Genomic DNA, 24,811 nt, shown 5'->3' with positions numbered 1-24,811 from the left:
GTGCGTATATAAACCGGAAGGCTTAGTCCATAGGCAGGATTACAATCATGCAGGCTAGACATCTAGGGTTTAGCCGTTACGATCTCGAGGTAGATCAACTCTTGTAACCCATATACTCATCAAAGTCAATCAAGCAGGAAGTAGGGTATTACCTCCATTAAGAGGGCCCAAACCTGGGTAAACATCGTGTCCCCTGCCTCCTTGTTACCTTCGATCCTCAGACGCACAGTTCGGGACCCCCTACCCGAGATCTGCCGGTTTTGACACCGGCAATGACCATTCTACTCAAGTACTAAATTACAAGCCATTGATTTAAGTGGAACAAAAACCTTGCAAATATATTTTTGTATCCTAATAGTCATAGGACATCCCAAAACCACACAAATATCATTTCAAAAAGTATAACAGTATTTTGTTAAAAGGCTTTTTGTCAAACCCATAAATGGTCTTTAATAGGGAAAAGTATTTTCGTTTCACAAGTATTTGAGAAAATTTAGGGAATCTCAGGAGACATATAGTTTCCATATATATGAGTTTAAATACGTTCAAATATTTGACAATATCTACAAAATCCAGTTCTGTCCATTTCTAGGGTTTAAAAACTTTACATAGGAAACTTTCTCTATAAAGTTCCAAATAATTCCTGGAGATGTAATTGTTGTGAAATATCTATCATGCCAAATTTGAGCATCCAGATCATTCATTTGACATGAAGATCATCCACTTTTCCACTTTATACAAAAACTTATTTTAAAAGTTTTGTGAAATAAAGTTTCTCTGAATTACCTCAAATTTTTACCATGCCTTGTTTGAATTTGAGGTGCATAATTCCTAAGAAGTCGAAATGGACCTGCCTAACTTCTGGACAGTAAGCAATTCTTGTCCTTCTCACCCTCCCAGCTCTCACCTTGCCACCAAGCTATTTCTAGTCAACCCAAGTCACTCAACATTGTCATGGAAAACCGTTGGACATCGTCTCCCTCTCCCTTGTACCTGCTACGTCTTGAGCTTGCGTTGGTTTTCCTCGAAGAGGCGAGGGTGATGCAGCAAGTGTAGCGTAAGTATTTCCCTCAGTTTTTGAGAACCAAGGTATCAATCCAGTAGGAGGCTCCTCAAAAGTCCCACGCACCTACACAAAAAAACTGAGAACTTGCAACCAACGCAATAAAGGGGTTGTCAATCCCTTCACGGCCACTTGCGAAAGTGAGATCTGATAGAGATAGTATGATAAGATAAATATATTTTTGGTATTTTATAATATAGATGCAAAAAAGTAAAGATGCAAATAAAAGTAGATTGGAAGCAAATATGATAAGAGATAGACCCGGGGGCCATACGTTTCACTAGAGGCTTCTCTCAAGATAGCATAAGTATTACGGTGGGTGAACAAATTACTGTCGATCAATTGATAGAAAAGCAAATAATTATGAGATTATCTAGGCATGATCATGTATATAGGCATCACGTCCATAACAAGTAGACTGACTCCTGCCTGCATCTACTACTATTACTCCACACATCAACCGACTCCTTCCTACATCTAGAGTATTAAGTTCATAAGAACAGAGTAACGCATTAAGCAAGATGACATGATGTAGAGGGATAAACTCATGCAATATGATATAAACCCCATCTTGTTATCCTCGATGGCAACAATACAATATGTGTCTTGCAACCCTTTCTGTCACTGGGTAAGAACACCGCAAGATTGAACCCAAAGCTAAGTACTTCTCCCATGGTAAGAAAGATCAATCTAGTAGGCCAAACCAAACCGATAATTCGAAGAGACTTGCAAAGATAACTCAATCATACATAAAAGAATTCAGAGAAGATTCAAATATTATTCATAGATAAACTTGATCATAAACCCACAATTCATCGGATCTCGACAAACACACCGCAAAAAGAGATTACATCGAATAGATCTCCACAAGAGAGGGGGAGAACATTGTATTGAGATACAAAAGGAGAGAAGAAGCCATCTAGCTAATAACTATGGACCCATAGGTCTGTGGTAAACTACTCACAACTCATCGGAAGGGCTATGGTGTTGATGTAGAAGCCCTCCATGGTCGATTCCCCCTCCGGCAGAACACCGGTGAAGGCTCCAAGATGGGATCTCGCGGATACAGAAGGTTACGGCGGTGGAAATTGTGTTTCGGGTGCTCCCTGGATGTTTTCACGGTACGTAGGTATATATAGGAGGAAGAAGTACGTCGGTGGCCGCCTTATAGGGGGGCGCACCCTCCTATCTCGTGGCCGCCTTGGCTGCTTCTTGGATTGCACTCTAAGTCCTCCGTATCACGTTCGTTCCAAAAATCACGCTCCCGAAGGTTTCATTCCGTTTGGACTCCGTTTGATATTCCTTTTCTTCGAAATACTGAAATAGGCAAAAAAACAGCAATACGGGTTGGGCCTCCGGTTAGTAGGTTAGTCCCAAAAATAATATAAATGTGTAAAATAAAGCCCATAAACATCCAAAAGGGGTAATATAATAGCATGGAACAATCAAAAATTATAGATACGTAGGAGACGTATCAAGCATCCACAAGCTTAATTCCTGCTTGTCCTCGAGTAGGTAAATGATAAAAAGAGAATTTTTTATGTGGAATGCTACCTAGCATAATTCGCAATGTAATTTTCTTTATTGTGGCATGAATGTTCAGATCCAAATGATTCAAAATAAAAGTTCATATTGACAAAAGAAATAGTAATACTTCAAGCATACTAATCAAAGTAATCATGTCTTCTCAAAATAACATGGCAAAAGAAAGTTCATCCCTACAAAATCATATAGTTAGTCTATGCTTCATTTTCGTCACACAAAGATGTTCCCAACTTCTATAACCCCGATGATAAGCCAAGCAATTGTTTCATACTTAAATAATCTCAAACTTTTTCAACCTTCACGCAATACATGAGCGTGAGCCATGGATATAGCACTATGGGTGGAATAGAATATGATGATGGGGATTGTGTGGAGAAGACAAAAAAGGAGAAAGTCTCACATTGACGAGGATAATCAACGGACTATGGAGATGCCCATCAATTGATGTCCACATGAGGAGTAGGGATTGCCATGAAACGGATGCACTAGAGCTATAAATGAATGCTCAACAAAAGAAAACTAGTGGGTGTGCATCCAACTTGCTTGCTCACGAAGACCTAGGGCATTTGAGGAAGCCCATTGTAGGAATATACAAGCCAAGTTCTATAATGAAAAATTCCCACTAGTATGAAAAGGATAACTTATGAGACTCACTATATGAAAAATATGGTGCTACTTTGAAGCACAATATATGAGACTCACTACATGAAGAACAAGGTGCTACTTTGAAGCACAAGTGTGGAAAAGGAGATAGTAACATTGCCCTTTCATTTTTTTTCATTTTTTTCTTTTTTTGGGGGGCCTTTTTTTTCTTTTGGCCTTTCTTCTTTTTTTTCTTTTTGGGCAATGCTCTAATAATGACGATCATCACACTTTCATTTATTACAACATATGAATTACAACTCAAAACTAGAATAAGATATGACTCTATATGAATGCCTCCGGTGGTGTACCGGGATGGTGCAATGAATCAAGAGTGACATGTATGAAAAATAATGCATGGTGGCTTTGCCACAAATACGATATCAACTACATGATCATGCAATGGCAATATGACAAAAGTAAAGTATGTCATGATGATGATAAACGGAACGGTGGAAAGTTGCATGGCAATATATCTCGGAATGGCTATGGAAATGCCATAATAGGTAGGTATGGTGGCTGTTTTGAGGAAGATATAAGGAGGTTTATGTGTGATAGAGCGTATCGTATCACGGGGTTTGGATGCACCGGTGAAGTTTGCAGCAACTCTCAAGGTGAGAAAGGGCAATGCACGGTACCGAAGAGGCTAGCAATGGTGGAAAGGTAAAAGTGCGTATAATCCATGGACTCAACATTAGTCAAAAGAACTCATATACTTATTGCAAAAATTTAGATGTCATCAAAAATCAAGTACTAAGTGCATGCTCCTAGGGGGATATATTGGTAGGAAAAGACCATCGCTCGTCCCCGACCGCCACTGATAAGGATGTACAAGCCAGGTACACTTCATGTTTCAAATTTGTTACACAACTTTAACCATACGTGCATGCTACGGGACTTGCTAACTTCAACACAAGCATTCTTTAAATTCATAATCACCCAACTAGCATGACTTTAATATCACTACCTCCATATCTCAAAACAATTATCAAGTATCAAATTGATCATAGCATCCAATTCACTTCATATGATAGTTTTTATTATACCCAACTTGGATGCTCAACATTGTAGGACCAAATTTGTAACCATAGAAAATACCATGCTGTTCTAAAAGACTCTCAAAATAATATAAGTGAGGCATGAGAGACTAGCAATTTCTTCAAAATTAAGACACCACCATGCTCTAAAAGATATAAGTGAGGCACTAGAGCAAAAACTATCAAGCTCAAAAGATATAAGTGAAGCACAAAGAGTATTCTAACAAAATTCTAATCAAATAGGCTTCTCCCAAAAGGTGTGTACAGCAAGGATGATTGTGGTAAACTAAAAAGAAAATACTAATATAATACACGATGCTCCAAGCAAAGCACATAACATGTGGTGAATAAAAATATAGCTCCAAGTAAAGTTACCAATGAACGAAGACGAAAGAGGGGATGCCTTCCCGGGGCATCCCCAAGCTTAGGATTTTAGCTATCCTTGAATATCTTAGGGTTCCTTGGGCATCCCCAAGCTTAGGCTCTTGCTACCCTTTATTCCATAGTCCATAAAAGCTTTACCCAAAACTTGAAAACTTCACAACACAAAACTCAACAGGAAATCTTATAAGCTCTGTTAGTGAAAGAAAACAAAACCACCACATAAGGTACTGCAATGAACTCATTCTTTATTTATTTTGGTGTTAAACCTACTGTATTCAAACTTCTCTATGGTTTATAAACTATTTTACTAGCCATAGATGCATCAAAATAAGCAAACAACACACGAAAAACAGAATCTGTCAAAAACAGAACAGTCTGTAGCAATCTGTAACTAATGCAAACTTCTGGAACTCTAAAATCCTACAAAAATAGGAAGTACTGGACAATTTGTTTATTGATCATCATCAAAAAGAATCAATGCAAAATCACGTTTCTGTGATTTATTGATTTTTTTTCTCGTGAGCGCAAAGTTTCTGTTTTTCAGCAGAATCAAATCAACTATCATCATAGTTTATCCTATAGGTTCTACTTGGCACAAACACTAATTAAAAGATTAAAACACATCTAAACAGAGAGTATATGCAAGATTTATTACTAAACAGGAACAAAAACAAAAAACACAAAAAAAAATTGGGTTGCCTCCCAACTAGCGCTATCGTTTAACGCCCCTAGCTAGGCATAAAAGCAAAGATAGATCTAAGTAGTGCCATCTTTGGCACTTGATTCATAAGTAGCACGCATGATAGATTCATAAGGTAATTTGACTTTCTTTCTTGGAAAGTGCTCCATGCCTTTCTTTAAAGGAAATTGGAATCTAATATTCCCTTCCTTCATATCAATAATCGCACCAATCGTTCTAAGGAAAGGTCTACCAAGAATAATAGGGCAAGAAAGATTGCAATCTATATCAAGAACGATAAAATTTACGGGCACCAAATTTCTATTTGCAATAATAAGAACATCATTGATCCTTCCCATAGGCTTTTTAATGGTGGAATCTGCAAGGTGCAAATTTAACGAGCAATCATCAAGATCATGGAAATCTAGAATATCACATAATGTTTTCGGAATTGTGGAAACACTAGCACCCAAATCACACAAAGCAAAACACTCATAATATTTAATTCTAATATTTATAGTAGGTTCCCACTCATCATTAAGTTTTCTAGGTATAGAAACTTCCAAATTAAGTTTTTCATCATAAGATTGCAACAAAGCATCAACGATATGTTTGGTAAAAGCTTTATTTTGACTATAAGCATGAGGAGAATTAATAACGGATTGCAACAAGGAAATACAACCTTTTAAAGAATAATTATCATAATAAATTCCTTGAAATCCGAGATAGTAGGTTCAATGTTATCTGAAGTCGTGACTTTTCCAATCTCACTTTTACCAAATTTAGCATCAAAATCTAAAGACTCCAAATTTTTGGGACGCCTTCTAGGCAAAGTTGATTCATCATCAGTCCCATAATCATCAAAATTCATATTGCAAAACATAGATCTAATAGGAGATGCATTGATAACTTTAAGATCTTCATCATTATTTTCATGGAAACTAGAAGAACACGCTTTTATAAAGCTATCTTTCTTAGCACGCAATCTAGCGGTTCTTTCCTTACACTCATCAATGGAAATTCTCATTACTTTGAGGAACTCATTGATATCATGCTTAGGAGAATAAGATCTAATTTTAAGAGAATCAACATCAAGCGAAAGTCTATCAACGTTCCTAGCCAAATCTTCAACTTTGAGCAATTTTTCTTCAAGCAAAGCATTAAAATTCTTTTGAGAAATCATAAATTCTTTCACACTATTCTCAAAATCAGAGGGCATCTTATTAAAATTACCATAAGAATTATTGTAAGAATTTCCATAATTATTAGAGGAATTACTAGGGAACGGTCTAGCATTGAAATTTCCTCTATAAGCATTGTTTCCAAAATTATTCCTACCGACAAAATTCACATCCATAGATTCATTATTATTCTCAATCAAAGAAGACAAAGGCATATCATTGGGATCAAGAGGAGTATTTTTAGTAGCAAACAATTTCATGAGTTCATCCATCTTTCCACTCAAAACATTGATTTCTTCTATAGCATGCACTTTTTTACTAGAAGATCTTTTGGTGTGCCATTGAGAATAATTAGCCATAATATTATCAAGAAGTTTTGTAGCATCTCCTAACGTGATTTCCATGAACGTGCCTCCCGCGGCCGAATCTAAGATATTTCTAGAAGCAAAGTTCAACCCGGCATAAAAATTTTGTATAATCATCCATAAATTCAAACCATGAGTAGGGCAATTACGAAGCATCAATTTTATTCTTTCCCAAGATTGGGCAACATGCTCATGATCAAGTTGTTTAAAATTCATAATATCGTTCCTAAGAGTGATGATCTTAGCAGGAGGAAAATACTTAGAGATAAAAGCATCTTTGCACTTGTTCCAAGAATCAATACTATTTTTAGGCAAAGACGAAAACCAAACTTTAGCACGATCTCTAAGAGAAAACGGAAATAACTTCAATTTGACAATATTGTTATCCGTATCTTTCTTCTTTTGCATATCACACAAATCAACAAAGTTGTTTAGATGAGTAGCGGCATCTTCACTAGGAAGGCCGGCAAATTGATCTTTCATAACAAGATTCAGCAAAGCAGCATTAATTTCACAAGACTCAACATCATTAGGAGGAGCAATCGGAGTACTAAGGAAATCATTATTATTGGTATTCAAGAAATCACACAATTTGGTATTATCTTGCGCGATGGCAACAAGTAATCCAACACACAAGCAAACAGAAAAAAGGCAAGCGAAAAGAGAAGAGGAGATTGGGAAAGAGAGGGTGAATAAAACGGCAAGGGTGAAGTGGGGGAGAGGAAAACGAGAGGCAAATGGCAAATAATGTAAATGCGAGGGAGATGAGTTTGTGATGGGTACTTGGTATGTCTTGACTTGAGCGAAGACCTCCCTGGCAACGGCGCCAGAAATCCTTCTTGTTACGTCTTGAGCTTGCGTTGGTTTTCCTCGAAGAGGGGAGGGTGATGCAGCAAGTGTAGCATAAGTATTCCCCTCAGTTTTTGAGAACCAAGGTATCAATCCAGTAGGAGGCTCCTCAAAAGTTCCACGCACCTACACAAACAAACTGAGAACTCGCAACCAACGCAATAAAGGGGTTGTCAATCCCTTCACGGCCACTTGCGGAAGTGAGATCTGATAGAGATAGTATGATAAGATAAATATAGTTTTGGTATTTTATAATATAGATGCAAAAAAGTAAAGATGCAAATAAAAGTAGATTGGAAGCAAATATGATAAGAGATAGACCCGGGGGGCATAGGTTTCACTAGAGGCTTCTCTCAAGATAGCATAAGTATTACGGTGGGTGAACAAATTACTGTCGAGCAATTGATAGAAAAACGAATAATTATGAGATTATCTAGGCATGATCATGTATATAGGCATCACGTCCATAACAAGTAGACCGACTCCTACATGCATCTACTACTATTACTCCACACATCGACCGACTCCTGCCTGCATCTAGAGTATTAAGTTCATAAGAACAGAGTAACGCATTAAGCAAGATGACATGATGTAGAGGGATAAACTCATGCAATATGATATAAACCCCATCTTGTTATCCTCGATGGAAACAATACAATGCGTGTCTTGCAACCCTTTCTGTCACTGGGTAAGAACACGGCAAGATTGAACCCAAAGCTAAGCACTTCTCCCATGGCAAGAAAGATCAATCTAGTAGGCCAAACCAAACCGATAATTCGAAGAGACTTGCAAAGATAACTCAATCATAGATAAAAGAATTCATAGAAGATTCAAATATTATTCATAGATAAACTTGATCATAAACCCACAATTCATCTGATCTCGACAAACACACCGCAAAAAGAGATTACATCGAATAGATCTTCACAAGAGAGGGGCAGAACATTGTATTGAGATCTAAAAAGAGAGAAGAAGCCATTTAACTAATAACTATGGACCCGTAGGTCTGTGGTAAACTACTCACAAGTCATCGGAAGGGCTATGGTATTGATGTAGAAGCCCTCCGTGGTCGATTCCCCCTCCGGCAGAACACCAGCGAAGGCTCCAAGATGGGATCTTGCGGATACAGAAGGTCACGGCGGTGGAAATTGTGTTTCGGGTGCTCCCTGGATGTTTTCGGGGTACGTAGGTATATATAGGAGGAAGAAGTACGTCGGTGGCCGCCCGAGGGGCCCACGAGACAGGGGCGCGCCCTACAGGGAGGCGCCATCCTATCTCGTGGTCGCCTCGGCTGCTTCTTGGCTTGCACTCCAAGTCCTCCGGATCACGTTCGTTCCAAAAATCACGCTCCCGAAGGTTTCATTCCGTTTGGACTCCGTTTGATATTCCTTTTCTTCGAAATACTGAAATAGGCAGAAAAACATCAATACGGGCTGGGCCTCCGGTTTGTTAGTCCCAAAAATAATATAAATGTGTAAAATAAAGCCCATAAACATCCAAAAGGGGTAATATAATAGCATGGAACAATCAAAAATTATAGATACGTTGGAGACGTATCAGTACCCTGGACTTGCCAAGGTATGTGCGGTCCTCGGCAGACATTTGCTTCGCCCTCAAGGCGAAAGTACTCGACAAGAGACCCTTCGTCCTCAGGATCTCCTCAAATGCTATAAAGGCTTCGAGTAAAGGTTTTGATGAAATTTTGGAGGACTCCTCGGATACCTAAGGAACGATACATATCGCCAAAACATGACCACTTCAGAAGAAAAGATGGGAGGCTCATTGAACCAGCTTGCAAGACTGACGTCTGAAGACAGAGGCAACCAGGGAGACCAAATAACGTCCTCTAATTGAAGACTGGTTCAGGGGCTACTGATGGTATCATGGACTAGGGGGTGCTCGCCGCATCAGCTCCCAAACATATGGGCCGGGCCGAGGACCCCCAAAATAACCATCCAATGGGCCACATTCGTCAAGCTCCCTGGAGAACCAAGACGAAATATTCCGAAGACTTTGTGTGTACTCCAAGACTAGGAGGCGATCTTAGGCATGTTTATCCCTAGATGCAACCGACCTATTATAACCCTAGGCACCCCCGATATCTATATAAGCCGAGGGGGAGGGTCGTAGACGCCAACTCATTCATACACAATCTTGTGGTACATCAACATGTACTCTGTACCCTCTCAATCAATACAATCAAAGCAAGACGTAGGGTGTTATCTCTTCGAGAGAGCCCCAACCTGGGTAAGACATGTATCTTTGTTACCATCGCACCAAGGCTACCAGCTTGGGACCCCCTACCCAAGATCTGTTGGATTTGACTCCATCAATGCAATTCCGACAGAGCATGGCGACGGTGACATGAGCCATTTATTCCTTATTGAAGATGTTTCTGCGGTAGAAGTTTTGGTGTTCATTTCATGTCTTGTGATGGTTCGTATGTGGTAGCATATGTTATGCACTGTCCTTGTTAATGTTTTTGGCGTCGTTGCCTTGCATCAACTTTAATAATAGAAAATAGATGTGTGCATCATACTAATGCAAAAGCATAGGTTTCAACCTCCTTTTTGAAAAATATATGATGATGGTGAATAAAATGATAAATTAAAGAGAAAGAATAGGTCCAAAGGGTGTTAGTGAGATTTAGAAGTCCAAGGCTAGCACCACTCTTGAAGTTGGGGGCTTCTTCTCTGAGGAGGGACATTGGCAGTAAAACCATAAAAAGTATAAAGGCAGAAAGAAAGAAGACTTTATAGATGTATAAAAGGTTGGTCTGAAATGTAATTCTTGGGAAGGGTATTGTGATTAAAAGAGTTGATCACGAGGATACTGGTTCGAGTGCATACTTTTGCAACTTGATGCAAGAAATAATACGGCCTTAACGACTGGCTGATAATGAGGTTTTGATACGTTTGGGAACACAGTCAAGTTGTTGTTCTCACCATCAGCGTATTACCTCTCTACTTATCTTTATGTTACTACACTCCACCCTTTTGCAAAAACATCATTTGGAATATTGTTTGTTGCAAGAATGTTGTACATTTAAGATAACAATAGTTGTTGGGTATTATGAATAACATAAGGGTCATACTTTCATTATGAATGGGTTGTATATTACGAATCTTCGTGATAATATTAAACATATGTGACGCTAAACGTCGCAAGACAAATACGAATACTATGCGTGTGGCACTGCATTTGGTCACACTGGCAAAACCCGCACGAAAAAAATCCGTAGTGATGTATTTGTTGGGGACATAGTATAAGATAAAAAAATATTGTATGTACATACACGCTTAGGGCATCCACAATGCAGGGCGCTAGAGGGGGCGCTAGGGTCGAAATCCTCGTCGATGGGCAGTTGAGCCGATAAATCCTAGCGTCAGCACTAGCATCGGCGTAGAAAAAGAACCCAACGCTTAGGCCTTTTATAATGTGTAAAATTAGCCATTAGTTACGGAATCAACACAAAAAAAGAATTGAGTGTAGCGCTACGTTTCTTTTAGCGCCCGTTATTAGTGGCTAGCGTTGAAACGGGCAGGCACTCTAATCATTTTCTAATTTTACAAGATTAATTTTATTTTCATAAGCGCCTATCTAAGCGTCTTGTATTGAAGATTCCCTTAGGATCAACATGAAGATGATGAAGATGCAAGAGATAGATCGTATCGTTACCAACAAACGCAGCAGAAATGGGGACACCATGCCAGTATGCACGCATACGGAATCACTGATCTAGCAAAGCTTCGCCGTACAGAACAAAGAACCACCGGAGACTAGAGGTGGTGTGGAACACCCTTATGACCGAGCGAATTTTTCAGAGAGAGAGAGAGAGAGGGGGGTACAACCTCCAAGCACAAAAGGATGTGTTGGAGGGCTTCTCGCATAGTTATAGGCGGGAGGGCCAATGCTTGGAAGAGGGGTTGCCTTCTCCTAGGGAGATGGGGTGCGCCAAACCCTAATCGTTCCCTATGCCTTGGCCCCCAAGGCTTAGCTCTAACTCAATAAAAGGTTTCGTGGACACCACCAAAACAAGGTTCCGTGAAGAACACCGACGGATCGTTTGCCCGGAATGGATCCGCAACAACAGGCATGGTCCTTCGGGATACTTAAGGGAAGATCATATTTACCGCTTGTCATCATCTTTTATCATGCCATGATGTGCTTGAAACAGAACTAAATGCTTTTTCTGGAGGAATTTCCCTCGCTATGCAATGGAGCAATCTTTCGCTTGATGTGGAATAGGATTATAATGGAAGCCATAAATATGGTGAAAAATGAGAAGAAATATAAATCAAGATATGTCTTCTTAGTTCGAAAGATCAAACCGAAGTTGTTAGAAAGAGTTGTATCACTCATGTTCGACTATGATAGAACTCTATAAGCCATTTTATGGCTAGTTATGCTAGATTGTTTAGTCTAGTTGCTACTCCCTCCATTGCTGAATATGAGACCTCTTAGAGATTTTAATATGAATTGCATACAAAGCAAAATGAGTGAATTTACACTATAAAATATATGTATATACATCTGTAAGTAGTCTGTATTATAAAATCTCTAAAACAACAAGTATATGGCTAGGCAGTGGATCTATGGGTTTTGCACAGCTATGCAACAATGATTGCAACAACATTTGACGAGTAATACAAGTTTTTTCCACGCAAAAAGAAAAAATCAATAAAATGAGAAACATGTAATTTTTGTGTTAGCACAATCGCTCAAGGGAGACAGAAATGCAGCACCGAAAGCTGTAACACGTTGCTGAATTTAAGATTGCATCTGTTTTGCATTTACAAGTACATCAGCCCATAAGCAGGCAAACAATTCTATGCAACAGGAAAAGACGCTACATCCAATCGATGATGATCTGTGATCTATCAGTTATTAATCGAATACATCTCTACAGCTAGGTAGGTAGGTAGGTAGGGAGTGGTGACTGTACAACCTGCCATCTAAAAGCTATGTCCCATGATTAGGTAGGTAAGGTGAGTAGGAAAAAAAGAATGTCGTTGACTAAAATCTCCTAAGAGAAAAACCAATGCCCTCTGCCTACGATCCTTTTGACTACCCTAGGAAAACGTTCGATCTTGTCTTTAGCCAATGCACCATCTCCTTATCAAGAGGAGAATTGTTATTCAGCACAGCATCCATCATTGGAGTGCCAAAGAATCTTGGGTCGCTCTTGAACACCCATATCCGGTCCTTCGGCCATGGACGTTGGGCCTGTTTCTCCTGTCAATCAACCATCAACAACGTCATTACATTTGTGACCAAGTCGAACCACAACAGCCACTAGAAAACACGCCATCAGACAAATACATTAATCTTGAAGAAGTAGCACTTACCATCCGTGATAGCATGAATCTCACAGTTCTGGTGCCATAAACTCGCTCTTGAGTTGGCTTTACAGACTTTACATAGAAAGAGGACACATCTGGTAATGACATACAACCCTTTCTAGCTCTTGTCAGTCTAGATTCGGGTTCTGCATTCTGGCTGTACCAATAGATAAGCTGTGCTAAGCAATAGTTCTCTGGGTACGTCTTGCTGTACTCGTGGAAACCTGGTCCCAGTTTATCAGCATATTTGGGACCTAAATCAAGAGGACTGATATGAACTGGTGGAGACTTTACGGTCTTGTAGTCCTGTACGTGGTGTTAGTTGGGTCAGCTTCAAGTACAGATAAACAAAATCACAAGCATTTGTTTCGCGACTGAGAGAAAGACAGAAAGCTTTCGCTTACTCGGGCTCTGAAGAAACACTTTGTGTAAGCATACATGTGAATCAAATCAGCAGCAGCGTCATGCCGGCACTTGTATGTGCATGAAAGAGTTCGCAACTCATCACGCAACCTGTAGAAGGGAGTCAGAATCCAAATTTGGATAATTAGAGCTGAGGAGAGTCAGATTTCAAACATACCATAACAGAGAATTTCGGATGTCTCCCTCGATGTCTTCAGAATCAGATGGATCACGAAGCCGAATTTTGTCCTTGAGATCGGTAAGTACATCTTCGTCAACATGATGTTCAATTGACTGAAGGAGCTCATCAACTAATGAGCCTTCCCCTTTCCAGATGGCAGACACTAGACTTCTCCCGGTAAGCCTCACCAGAGGAGGGGGGGCATTCTTGGGGTCCCCGAATATACATCTCATAACATACCTTACCTAAAGATAACATATCGTCGAAAATTCAATAGAAAATCAAGCAAAAAGATTCTCATTGGGTTTATCGATGATAATATATAATTTTTGCTACTGCAGAACAAGTTCCAAGTAATTGAAAATAATTACCCACCTTATCAAGTGTATGAGTTAAATGCTGTAATCTAGAATTTAATACACCCTCAGCCTGCGTGTAGAGACAGAATTAGATCAAATCATGCAAGTCAAAGAAACACGAGGTGAAGCCAAGCCATCAGCATGTACCTGAACCTCAGCATCATTCCTCTCGGAATCCATATTTATATCTGTAAAAAACTGGCGTTTCTCTTCCATGTTGTGCTTAAAGATCTCATTAGGAAGTTTCTGCCTCTCGAAGAATATAAACCGCACCTTTCATTTACATGAAAAGTTGCCATGAGCACAGAAACTGGTTATCGCATCGGAAGAGAAATTGAACAAGAAAGAGAACTATGAATTACCAGCTGGGCCGTGTAAGCAACAAGCCACCCAGGCAAACCAGCAAGCAAACAGGTACCAAGACCAGCTCTACCCAAGTCAATCAAGTCTTGTTGGGAGACAGTGTTTGCTTCGCAAGCCTGTAGCAGCAAACTGTGTCGATCAAGCACACCATGGAATTCCATTAACACCTGGTTGACGATGACGTTAGCAGATGTGATTATGTCAAAATGATGCAAAATAAATAAAGGAAAATAGTGTTTAGGAATTAGGTAAACCACAGTCAACCTTGAACCATCAACCAGAATGCTTGCAAAAGTTTACCTTCTCGAAAGCTCCCTCTCCAGAAAAATTTAAATAGCTGCCCCGGCATACTTGACTTCCACAGAGGCAAACCGATGCTTCATGCTCTTCCTTACTCTAGCAGAACAAGAATGTAAACTTAAAATAGTGTAACTTAAAACGTAGCTTATGCAGGAACACAGTGATGCTCACCTCAGTTACAGAGTTGTAATCAAAAGTGATTTCCTCGCCTTCTGCAATCGGCCTAACAGTGTAGACTCCAATCTGGTATTGACCATCCACAGCAGTCACTCTGGAAAATAAAATTAAGGAGCACTAGTTAGCATAAGAAGTGTGAGAAAAAATACCTGCAAATGCTTAACGCATTAAACACGGAACAACACAGGAATAGTTTTGCTCATTCGCTATTGAAGTTCTAATGCACATGCATTAACCACCACATGATAAAACGATGACAAAAATTCATAAAACTTTTGAAGAATGGAGGAATGACAAAGCAGTTGTATAAAGGTAAAGGACTTGCACAACAGCAGAGTCAAGATCCTATCAATGTTGATCACTTAAAAATTACTCCCTCCGTCCCAAAATACTTGTCGGAGAAATGAATAAAAATGGATGTATCTAAAACTAAGATATGTCTAGATACATCCATTCCTTCGACAAGTATTTCCGGACAGAGGGAGTATACGCTTGAACTTTGGATCAGTGAACCTCTTTCACAAATGGGTGTAAAAGAAATTCAGGTCAACACTGAAAACAGATAGCATAGAGTCATGTGTAGTGAAAAAGGAAATTATTGTGTCATAAAAATCTGGAGATTAATGGGCTTACTTTGCTTCACAGTTGGGGTTACATGAATGACAGATTCTGCTCGCATAGTTAGCCTTGTGCATAGCATCAACAAAAACCAAGTCATATCCATCACGGTCCCCCTTTCATCATAACAAACGCAAAAGATCAGTCATCTGTAATAACCCTTGCTCATGATGTCTTCACTCACAGATTAGATACTTGGATGGCATCAAAAAATTTAAAACGGAAACTACCTTTGGTCTTTCTAACATAATGTTATAAAACTCAGGAGCTTGATCTTCACTGTTGTTTTGTATATGTTTAATACCATCTTGCTTCTCATACCATCTCCAAGAAGGGTAAACCTGCAAAGGTTACAAATATATAAATACATTATGATTTTATATAATATGGATTAATTCTAGAAACATTGGATATACAGTTAGAACACACCTCCCCGAAGAACTCGATAACAAAGTCATCCATGCCAAATCCACCCTTTTTGTTGCAAACAACTCCAAGACCCTGAAAGAACATGTGGAAAGTTAAGATAGGACCGTCTAGTTATGATGGTATGCAAACATTAATGAATAAGGTGTTGCTGAATGCATGCCTTTCTATAAGCAACATAGTTATGTTCAGGCCGGCTCCTCATGGCCTTTAGCATTCCGAGGCACATCTTTGCAATTCGTCTATCACCACTCTCCTCTGCAGACTTTTGGATTTCTTCAATGACAGGTTTAAGGGGGTAAACCATAGGAGTATTTCCAGAACCAGTGAAATCCCGAACCTGCTTATTCAAAGTATTCAGAAGCAGCTGCAATCACAATATCTAAGTGAGTCCAAAGCATCCCAGCAAATGAACTAAAATGAAAAGAAAAAAAAAGTCTTTGTCAGTTGCAATACCTCCTCAATAAAGGTATGTTTGTCAGCAGATGACAAGCCAACGTCGGCTGGCATAATGTCACGCAGGAGATTATGTGTGTATGGATCTATGCCGTATACTTCTTGCTCAAGAACTTCATCCCCAGGTACCTTTCTACGTTGATAATCCTTAACCTCTGGAATCTCCAAATTTTCAGTACCATTCTTCTGCGAGAGCAGCTTCTCAGAGTAGTCATCAGGTAAAGCAACCCGCATTTTTCGTTGTACTTCCTCCTCATCTGCTACAATAAGGTACTTCTCAATCACTTCGTACTTCCTAGTAACAGGAGGGACAAGGCTTGCTTTTGTCATGCGAGCACCCCATCCACGATCATCCCCGACAGAGTCACCAGATTCAAACAACTTCATACTATTTCCCCTCAAGTCCCATGCTGCAGAATTTGAGTCAAGGTCACTCTCTGTATCAGAAACAGTAGTTTCACTCTCAGTTTCATCACCTTCAGAGTATCCATCATCATCATCAGATGTCTCACTCCCAGAATCAACATCCATTTTCTTTAATTTAGAGAGGCTTCTTTTAATTTCACGGTCGAAGGCACGGGATGAAGCATCTGCACCAGCAGAGGCAGTAGCCCAGTTTCCTCCCCTTCTTTCCCCCGTAGTTTTATTTTGTTTCTTTTTTAGTTTTGCGTCTGAAGAATATTGACTCGTGTCAGAATTGTCCTTCTGGGCTACTGCTCCATCTCTCTCAGAAATCAATCGTGGGTTACCAAGTCTCTTTGCTAACTGGATAAAGGACACAACAATTTGCTTCATATCTCCCAAATCACTTCGGCCTTTATATCTGTAGTAGCAAATCAAATGTGAGAAAATGCAATATCACAAACTTACCCTGCTCTGCAAACCTTCAACTCAGTTAGACTGAGCAACTTTACCTCAATGCATCACGGCACATAGATCGAATATCATTCTTGAGAGAACTAAAGCCATGCCGAGCATAATATCCACTTTTCAACCTACCTTCAATTTTTGCAACCTGTAAAACAAAGATATTGTTAATGAAAAATGTCAAAGATTCAACCAGTTAAATCACCCACTGATGCCGGAGACATCCTGGATGGAATGGATACTGTATTGAATAGTCAATTCATGTGCATGGTGGAAAGGATTCTTGAAAATAAGGTTCATGTTGGTGATACGCTACAAGTTGCTCAAGATGTATCATGCCTACTGCATAGTACACCAGTCAATGAGGCCTTTCCTAGCGACATGTCAAAATATGGACGGATTCGCTTGAAGGGAAGGAGGATGCTGCATGCAGCATGCGTAGCACACCGGCATCATCTTGTGGCAGTACTACTAAGAGACCTGGACCTACAACGGTTGTCACAATGGTGTGAAGTTGGATGGCATCGATGCCAGTGTCATGGTGCAATTGAGTAATGCAAAGGAGGGAAGAACAATCGGTACGGTGGACAAGGTGAGCAGGGAGATAATGTGAGTTAGATGAGGAATTGACAGCCAAATTTGATGAAATGGTGTAGAGGATGCAGACAAGTTTGCTGGATGTACGGAGAGGGCTGGCGAAGTGTGGGAGAGGAAGGCGATGGACGATCTGGAGGACATAGAAGCAGATCCCGGATGTGGAGCGGGAACATGTAAGTTTGTTGACAGGCTGAACAAATTCTGCCATGCAGACACCATTTCTACCTGTAATTCAACGTAAGCTCCCCTTGGCTAAGCGTTTCCTTAAATCCAGTCTTAAGAATGTTCTACATTTTTTCCATTAGCCTCCCTCTTTCGTTTGCAAGGTAATCCGGGCGTTCTTTGAAAGATAATTGGGTCATTGTCGCATCTTAGGATCTTATCTGCTTTGAGGCCGCTGACCTTTTTTAAGGAAGAGAAGATGAAACAATCATTGCCAAGGAAGAAGACAGCTATTGAAGAAAGACAAAGGTATTTCCTCGATGCTCACTGGAACACTTTTAATCTTTACATCTCCCTCTGCAACATGGTTAGGTTTAGTAAAAGTGCATAAGTTTTTTTTTCTTGCCCTCTATCTGCTAGCCTCACAACTTCTTCAACTTTTAAGTAGGCTCAATTTTTACTTTTGCAAAACTTATAACATGAGCAAGTCATGTACCTTTGGAATGAAGAAATCAAATCTGCTGCTCTTCATGATTTCTCTCAATCTATTGATGACAAACTCTTCCATCTTCCGGTAGCTATTCTCGGCCTTCCTCTGCATCAAACGCCTTAGTTGTGCATCCTTCGACAAAACAGCAGAGGACTTTCTAGCATCAAGCCATTTTGATCGTTTATAGAAACCTTGCCCAAAGGAAAGATTGGCATTCTCTCTATTTGAGATATCAGCAAAATAGCCGTCAAGTTCATCAGAACCACCCAGCTGACTGGTCAAGTTCCTTGCAACTTTGGATGCATAATCGTTTCCATCATCTATCTGCTTCAGGCTTTTAATTTTCTGGAGTGACTCCTCAGGATTCAAAGAGCTCTTAATCCATTTAATATGGTGAAATCTGCTTTTCATATCCCATAGCTGACTGCAACCCTGAATGTGCACATAACATATGTTCGGAAACTGCACTAGTACTTCCCCAAGGGCAAGAGAGCTCAGATTTGAACACCCAACTAAAATCAGTGTTCTTATATTTTGCTTCTCATAACCAGCCTGAAAGGGAGATAAATAATTTGAGTCAGAAGTTCAAACTTTGAAGATGACAAAAATAACATCTCAAAGTTTAAACAGAAAAGGGAGTCATACCATAATACCATGAAACACAGAATCGGTGCACTGAAGGCCAACAGAAGACAAATCAACAAATCTACATGTGTTCCTGTAGTACTGAACACCAGTGTTCCAGAGCTTACAGGTAGCTGCAGAAGAAATCAGTGATTTCATGTCCGCCCTCAGAAAATGGAAGATTCTTGCTAACACATGCACATTCAGTAAACCCCAGCTGTCACTTCCAGCTACGGAATTAGTAGAGTTCTCTTCAACAAGAGCAGCATCATGACATAATTCTTCAAAAGAGCAGTCATCATTCTGACTGGCAAGGATGTCCTCATACATATTGATATCTTCATCACTTTGATTAGGTAGCAGCCTTGCCCTTTTTACAGACCCAGCATCTTCTGCAGAAATGCCAAAAAAGGGAACTGTTGCAAAGATCGACTGTCATAACAGACATAATTATAACAATAGCATGAATATAGCATAGAAATTAACATAAGGTGTGCGATGTGCAACTGGAAGGACTAGTCAACATGATGGTAAGCTGAGAAGCACAATTAATGGCAGAAAGTAAGGAAATAGTGCATGTTTAGACTAGATATGACGGAATACCTGGCAGGATTTTCCTTGAAGCTGAATTGTTAAGAAAGTTCATTTCTATTTCCTTTTTGGGCTGCTTTGCTGCGATCCATGGATCCAAGACCTCGTTTATGGCTAAAGTAAGCTCCCTGCTCTTGAAATACTTCATGACTAGTTCATGCAGCTTACCACGTGTATAACCCACAAACTGGGGGTGCAACTCATGGAACCTACCAGCTCCATGGTTCACAACAGTGTTGGACTGCTCCACAAGAGCAGAAGTAGAATCTGAACTTCTTGGCCCTCCATCGCGAGCAGCAGACTCAGATTTTATATCCTTAACAACTGGAAGCCATGTGTTATCAATCTTTCTGAACACACTGCTCTGTTCAATAATAGTGCCCTTTTTAACTAACTTTTGCAACTCACCGTAAGAAAATGGGCCATGCTCATGTCCAGTTCCATCCATGTAGTACCAGTCACCCAGTTTGACTGACAATTCTTCAACAGTGCAAACATGATCCTCTGGGATGTTTGGAACAGACTTGGACTTCTGCAGACTTTGTAAATCATGTTCATGATGTTTCTTGAAATGAGACAAACCTTCATGAACAGAATTCCTATCAGTTCCAGTTGAGTGGGAGCGTGAAGATCTAGAAAGTGACCGCTCAGCTGCTCTGGACTTTATGCATGGTTCTATAGAGGACTGATCCTTGACAACCCGAGCATTTATCTTAACAACTGGAAGCGTCATCCCTTTCACTCCCTTTGGAAGTTGTCTAATCTGATTCTGGCACAACCTTCCAGGTATAATAGCACTAGCATCATCAACACTGTCAGTGTCCTCTTCTGTTGATGAGAATGCCCACAACGGCAGATCAAGCTTTTTAGCAGGTACATGGTAGTAGAGGTCTTCCTTGCAGTGCCAGCGGGGATCCTCATGGTTGCCCTTTAGCATCTGATAAAGAGCATAGCCTTCATTCAGGACAAGCTTTTTCCTGTAAGGCTTATCTTGGTTGAATTCATCGTTCCTCTTCCAGTCACCACCTTTGCAAGACCATCTACCAGAAAACCACTCGCTACATTCAACATTATGATAAAACTTTTCCCTCCCAACAGGACCAACACCACTGACGAATCCAATGCTTCTGTTGATCCCATCATCTCTTGCAGATTGGCCTTGGAACCTAGGAAAATCTGGCATAAGAAGACAGAAACCCCGGTATGTCAACAAAAAAACAAAGGGCGATCAAAGAACTAGATGGTGGTACCATTCCACCTTGTACATGTTGTAAATGATTAGTTTTCAGAGTAAGACGTAGTGTCCCCATCTAGAGGACAAGTAACATCTAGAGAACTAAAGCAACATACACTAGCTTTCAGAAATTACATGCGCATCCTTTCAAAAAAAACACATGCGCAAGAGTAAAAAAATAACGAAGGATAAACAAGCACAGATTGATCCAATACCTTCAGGGTAACTACACCTTTCCCAGTCAACAGGCTCAAAATGTGCATCCAAAACCTCTGCAATTTCCAAACAAGGTAAGACACAGGATAAGTATAACCATGAGGGGTAACTGCTGGAACACATCAATTACAGCTCTGAGAATCAAAGCCAAACAACAAAAGGATAGCAATAGATTCTGTTTTAAGGCATGTGTAAGCTCTGTACTTGCATTTACAACCCTCAAAAGATTATATTTGCACACCACGTAATACAAGTTTAAAATTAACATCCACAACTACTACTCCCTCAGTCCCATAATATAAGATGTTATTACATCGGTTGTAATAACATCTTATATTATGGCTTGGAGGGAGCACCTGTTTTTTTAAACTGACATCAAAGAAGAGTGTAAAACAACCTGATCCAAATGGTTCTTATTTTTCCCGAATTAAACAGAAGTATGTAATAATGACTTAATACAGAACTTCCCAAGGTTAGTTACAGAAATTGTCACTTTTCATACCGACGGACTAAAAACAGAAATCATGGAGATACAAATGTACTAAAACGAGAAATGCAACAAAAATCCAAGAAAACCCAAGGTCAGGGACAAGATTCTACAACCGAAAAAATAGCACTAAAAGAGGACGAATAATACATCATATAAGGCCCGAGCCCGGACCCAGACCCAGCCACGTGGAAATCCTAAACATTCCAAGATTCGGTGCAAAGTGCAAGAGCACAACCAAACTACCAAAGTCGAGGGCCCTGAAATTTGCAACCCAAAAGGATATAACCAAACGGAAACCTCAAAAGCTGTAAAAACAATCCCTCAAAAATAAACAATCCCTAAAAGCCCAAAAAACAAGCTCAGCCCAGCCCAGCCCACTAACATCAAAAAAGCATTTAAATGTTCAGCTCAAAAAGTAAAGAAACGTTTTTACCTCCAAGAATATCAAGCTCATGTCCATCCACCATAGTAGCTCCATACATTAGTGCCTCGACCCTATTATCAATGTAGAGATCTTCCTTCTGTTCTTCAGAAGCTTCCTCTTCATCCTCAGCACTCCATGCCAACAAAGCTGCTCCTTCTCGAGCTTCGTCGAGCAGATTTCCTGGGGCTTCTGGAGGGCTAACCTTCTGTGAAGAAAGGTCCACATACACCGAGGGAATATCAGATGGAACCAATGGTGAAGCTGCATTCTCAACAGTCACCCATCTATTGCTGTCAGCATGCTTTATTAGATGATCAGAAAGAAGATATCCGTCTTCTACCAGTTTCTTCAAGTCAGCAAGCTTGGAAGGTCCTTGCTCAACACCAAATTGGTCAAGGTAAAACCACTTCCCCATGATAATAGTGGGCTCAGTACTGAGTTCAGGTGCTTCACTGGTGTGAGGTGGGGTGTCACAGATATCCATGTCTTCTTCCATTGAGGCATCTTCAGCGAGATCATTCAGCTGCTCAGGTACTGGTGGCGGGGGCAGGGGAGGAGGCATATTAGGTGGTAAAGGCGGAGGTGGAGGCGGAGGCGGTGGTGGTAACGGAGGTGGTGGCAACAACTCAGTGCATTGAACGCCCTCGGATGCCTTCCCCTTGGAGATCCTCTCCTCACTCTTTATGTTGCTACCACTATTACTCTTAGTTGGTTGCTTCATTGACTTATTTTTGTGCGGCACATTTTCTAGGTTGTTGCTTTCAAGCTTAGCACCCCTGCTCTTCTTACTTGCTTCATGGCTGTCAGTTGTTCGACCACGTTCAGATGGTGATTTATCATGAGAGAGCGGAGTTCGGTCTCTGATGTCCTCATGCTGAGTCCTCCCACGAGGGGAATTATCAATGTGGTTCGGTGTGTTATCCCTGTGATGGGCCGGGCGTGCTCTGTGTCGTGGTGAAATGTACGGGCTGCGGTCTCTGTTATCACAGTGACGACCACGGTCTCGGTCTCGTGGGGAGCGCTCCATGCGGCCTGGGCTCCTCTCATGGCGAATGCGGTCATGAGGAAAGCGTCCCAAGATGCCTGGGCTCCTCTCAAGCCGATCATGCCGATCTCGTATTTGCGGCGAGATATCATGATTTCTTCCAGACAAATGCTTCCCAGCAGAAGAAGTCTTTGGCTCTCTCTTCCTTCGACTTTTTGACCCTGATTGAGTGAATGTCTCAGCTTGGTGTTTGCGGTGGTTGCTCTCGGGCTCTACTGCCTGGCTCTTCCTAGCACTGCCGGTGCTGCTGCTCTCTGGCTTAATCTCGCCAGGCTCCTCATCAGAATCCCGTGAAGTGCCTTTCTTCCCATCCTCGCGGATGTGAGCTGACGAACATATCTTGCCGCTATAATCCCGGTCCCGCTTTTTTCCCAGTGGAGTAACCTCCGCTGGCTCCACCACATCTTTATTAGACTTTCTCCCGATCTTGTCAGACTTACCTTTCCTCTGCGTCACAGGCACAAACTCAGTCTTGTCAAGCTCCACGTTCCTCCTTATCTTCCTTGTTGGCTCTGATTGCATGATTACAATCTCCCCCGGCTCCAACTCTGCAGCTGGCGACGAAGGCAGCAACTTGCGCCATTTCTTGGGAGGTATGGTCCTGTCCAAGTCCCGTGTGTTGTCTGCCTCTCCATTGAGCAGCAGCTCCCCTTCCTCGAGGTCGGCAGCTGAAGCAGAGTAGTGCTTGCGGTGGTGGTGGTGGTGGTGATGGTGGTGGCCGTGCGCTGCTTTCTCCCCCTTGTCTGGCATCGCTTCTCCCCTCACGAGGGCGTCGGCACGGAAGCCCTCCACTGCACGCTGAGGCGGGACGGCGCACGCGATTCCTCCATCTCCCATGGAAAACCTGGGAGGGTGTCGGGGGCGGTCCAGCGCTCCGACGGCGAAAAAACCCTAGCTCCCGGCGGCTCTCCCAGGGCTCTCCACGCTCATCTCCGGCGCTGCCGCGCACAAAACCCTAATTCCAGGCAAGCAGATAGCAGGGCACAAATCAAGAGCAATGAGAAGCAATTCGAATTGAACCAAATCGGATTGAAGCGGCCCCGGATCGTAGCGCTCGTACCTGCGGGGCGGGGAATCGAGACGCGGCACCTCAGATCGAGAGATCCGCGGCGGCGACGGTCCTTCCCGGCGGAGGCGTCGCGAGCTTGCTCTCCCCGGGTTCACGGCGGTTCCCTCCCCGCGTCGGCCCCTCTCGTCGAGTCTCGTCTCCAACGCGGGCGGGGGCGCCCTCGCGCTCGCTATCGCCTTGGAGGGTGTTGGTGTGTGTGTTTGTGTGTGTTGGCTTCCTGGTCCTGGCTTTAAGGGGGCTGATGGCCTGTTTGTTCGTAATAAAGCCTCCCCTCGGCTTCGGTCTTGTGGGAGAAGGTGTGTGTGTGTTTTTCTTCGATTGATTTCGTGGACAGGGGAAGGGGTTGGTAGGGCAACTCCAACGCATCATCCTAAACGGATGTTCATTTCGTTCGAATTTTGTTTCTTTGAGACATAAAAACGGACATGTCCATTCGTTTACGGTCGTGCGACCGTAGGTGCGTCCAACCAGGCCGCCGCTTCGCAAATTATCCTCCTAAAGACTAGCAAAATTCAGCCAAATCTAACCCAAATAAAATTGAAGACTTCCCAAATTGTCCTTTTTAAAGACTAGCAAAATTCGGCCAAATCTAACACAAATAGAACTGGAAAAGTAATTTAAAAACCTTAAATA

General features: G+C 41.3%; 1 protein-coding gene across 2 annotated transcripts; it reads right to left on the bottom strand.

The window, feature by feature from the left end:
- Positions 1-12,478: 12,478 nt before the first annotated feature.
- Positions 12,479-24,401, bottom strand: LOC119336599 (histone-lysine N-methyltransferase ATXR3-like). Of its 2 annotated transcripts, XM_037608647.1 has the most exons (21): positions 24,170-24,401; positions 22,074-24,064; positions 21,150-21,206; positions 19,713-20,876; positions 19,131-19,525; positions 18,492-19,037; positions 17,284-17,384; positions 16,370-17,192; positions 16,077-16,280; positions 15,917-15,988; positions 15,718-15,828; positions 15,503-15,603; positions 14,864-14,963; positions 14,693-14,788; positions 14,392-14,559; positions 14,177-14,302; positions 14,046-14,099; positions 13,668-13,915; positions 13,492-13,600; positions 13,094-13,393; positions 12,479-12,980 (listed from the first exon to the last, which is right to left on the bottom strand). In XM_037608647.1, the coding sequence occupies exons 2-21, from the start codon at positions 23,944-23,946 to the stop codon at positions 12,813-12,815; spliced, it is 6,816 nt and encodes a 2,271-aa protein (XP_037464544.1). In that variant the 5' UTR covers positions 23,947-24,064; positions 24,170-24,401; the 3' UTR covers positions 12,479-12,812. The 2 variants fall into 2 exon arrangements, with proteins under 2 accessions (XP_037464544.1, XP_037464545.1); XM_037608648.1 differs by lacking the exon at positions 24,170-24,401 and having other exon boundaries at positions 12,813-12,980; positions 19,131-19,501; positions 22,074-23,946.
- Positions 24,402-24,811: the final 410 nt, after the last annotated feature.

Source organism: Triticum dicoccoides, chromosome 7B (genome assembly GCF_002162155.2).
Source record: "Triticum dicoccoides isolate Atlit2015 ecotype Zavitan chromosome 7B, WEW_v2.0, whole genome shotgun sequence".
Lineage (NCBI taxonomy): Eukaryota > Viridiplantae > Streptophyta > Magnoliopsida > Poales > Poaceae > Triticum > Triticum dicoccoides.
This window is presented reverse-complemented; position numbering and strand designations above follow the sequence as displayed.

What these genes read in the sequence shown, in the direction of transcription:
- LOC119336599 (XM_037608647.1), bottom strand. Translation starts at nt 23,946, where the DNA reads ATGGGAGATGGAGGAATCGCGTGCGCCGTCCCGCCTCAGCGTGCAGTG. An exon ending in CTGTGTTTCATGGTATTATG is followed by an intron (nt 19,038 to 19,130) that starts GTATGACTCCCT and finishes TCTCCCTTTCAG; the next exon opens with GCTGGTTATGAGAAGCAAAA. An exon ending in TTATGTTAGAAAGACCAAAG is followed by an intron (nt 15,604 to 15,717) that starts GTAGTTTCCGTT and finishes TTATGATGAAAG; the next exon opens with GGGGACCGTGATGGATATGA.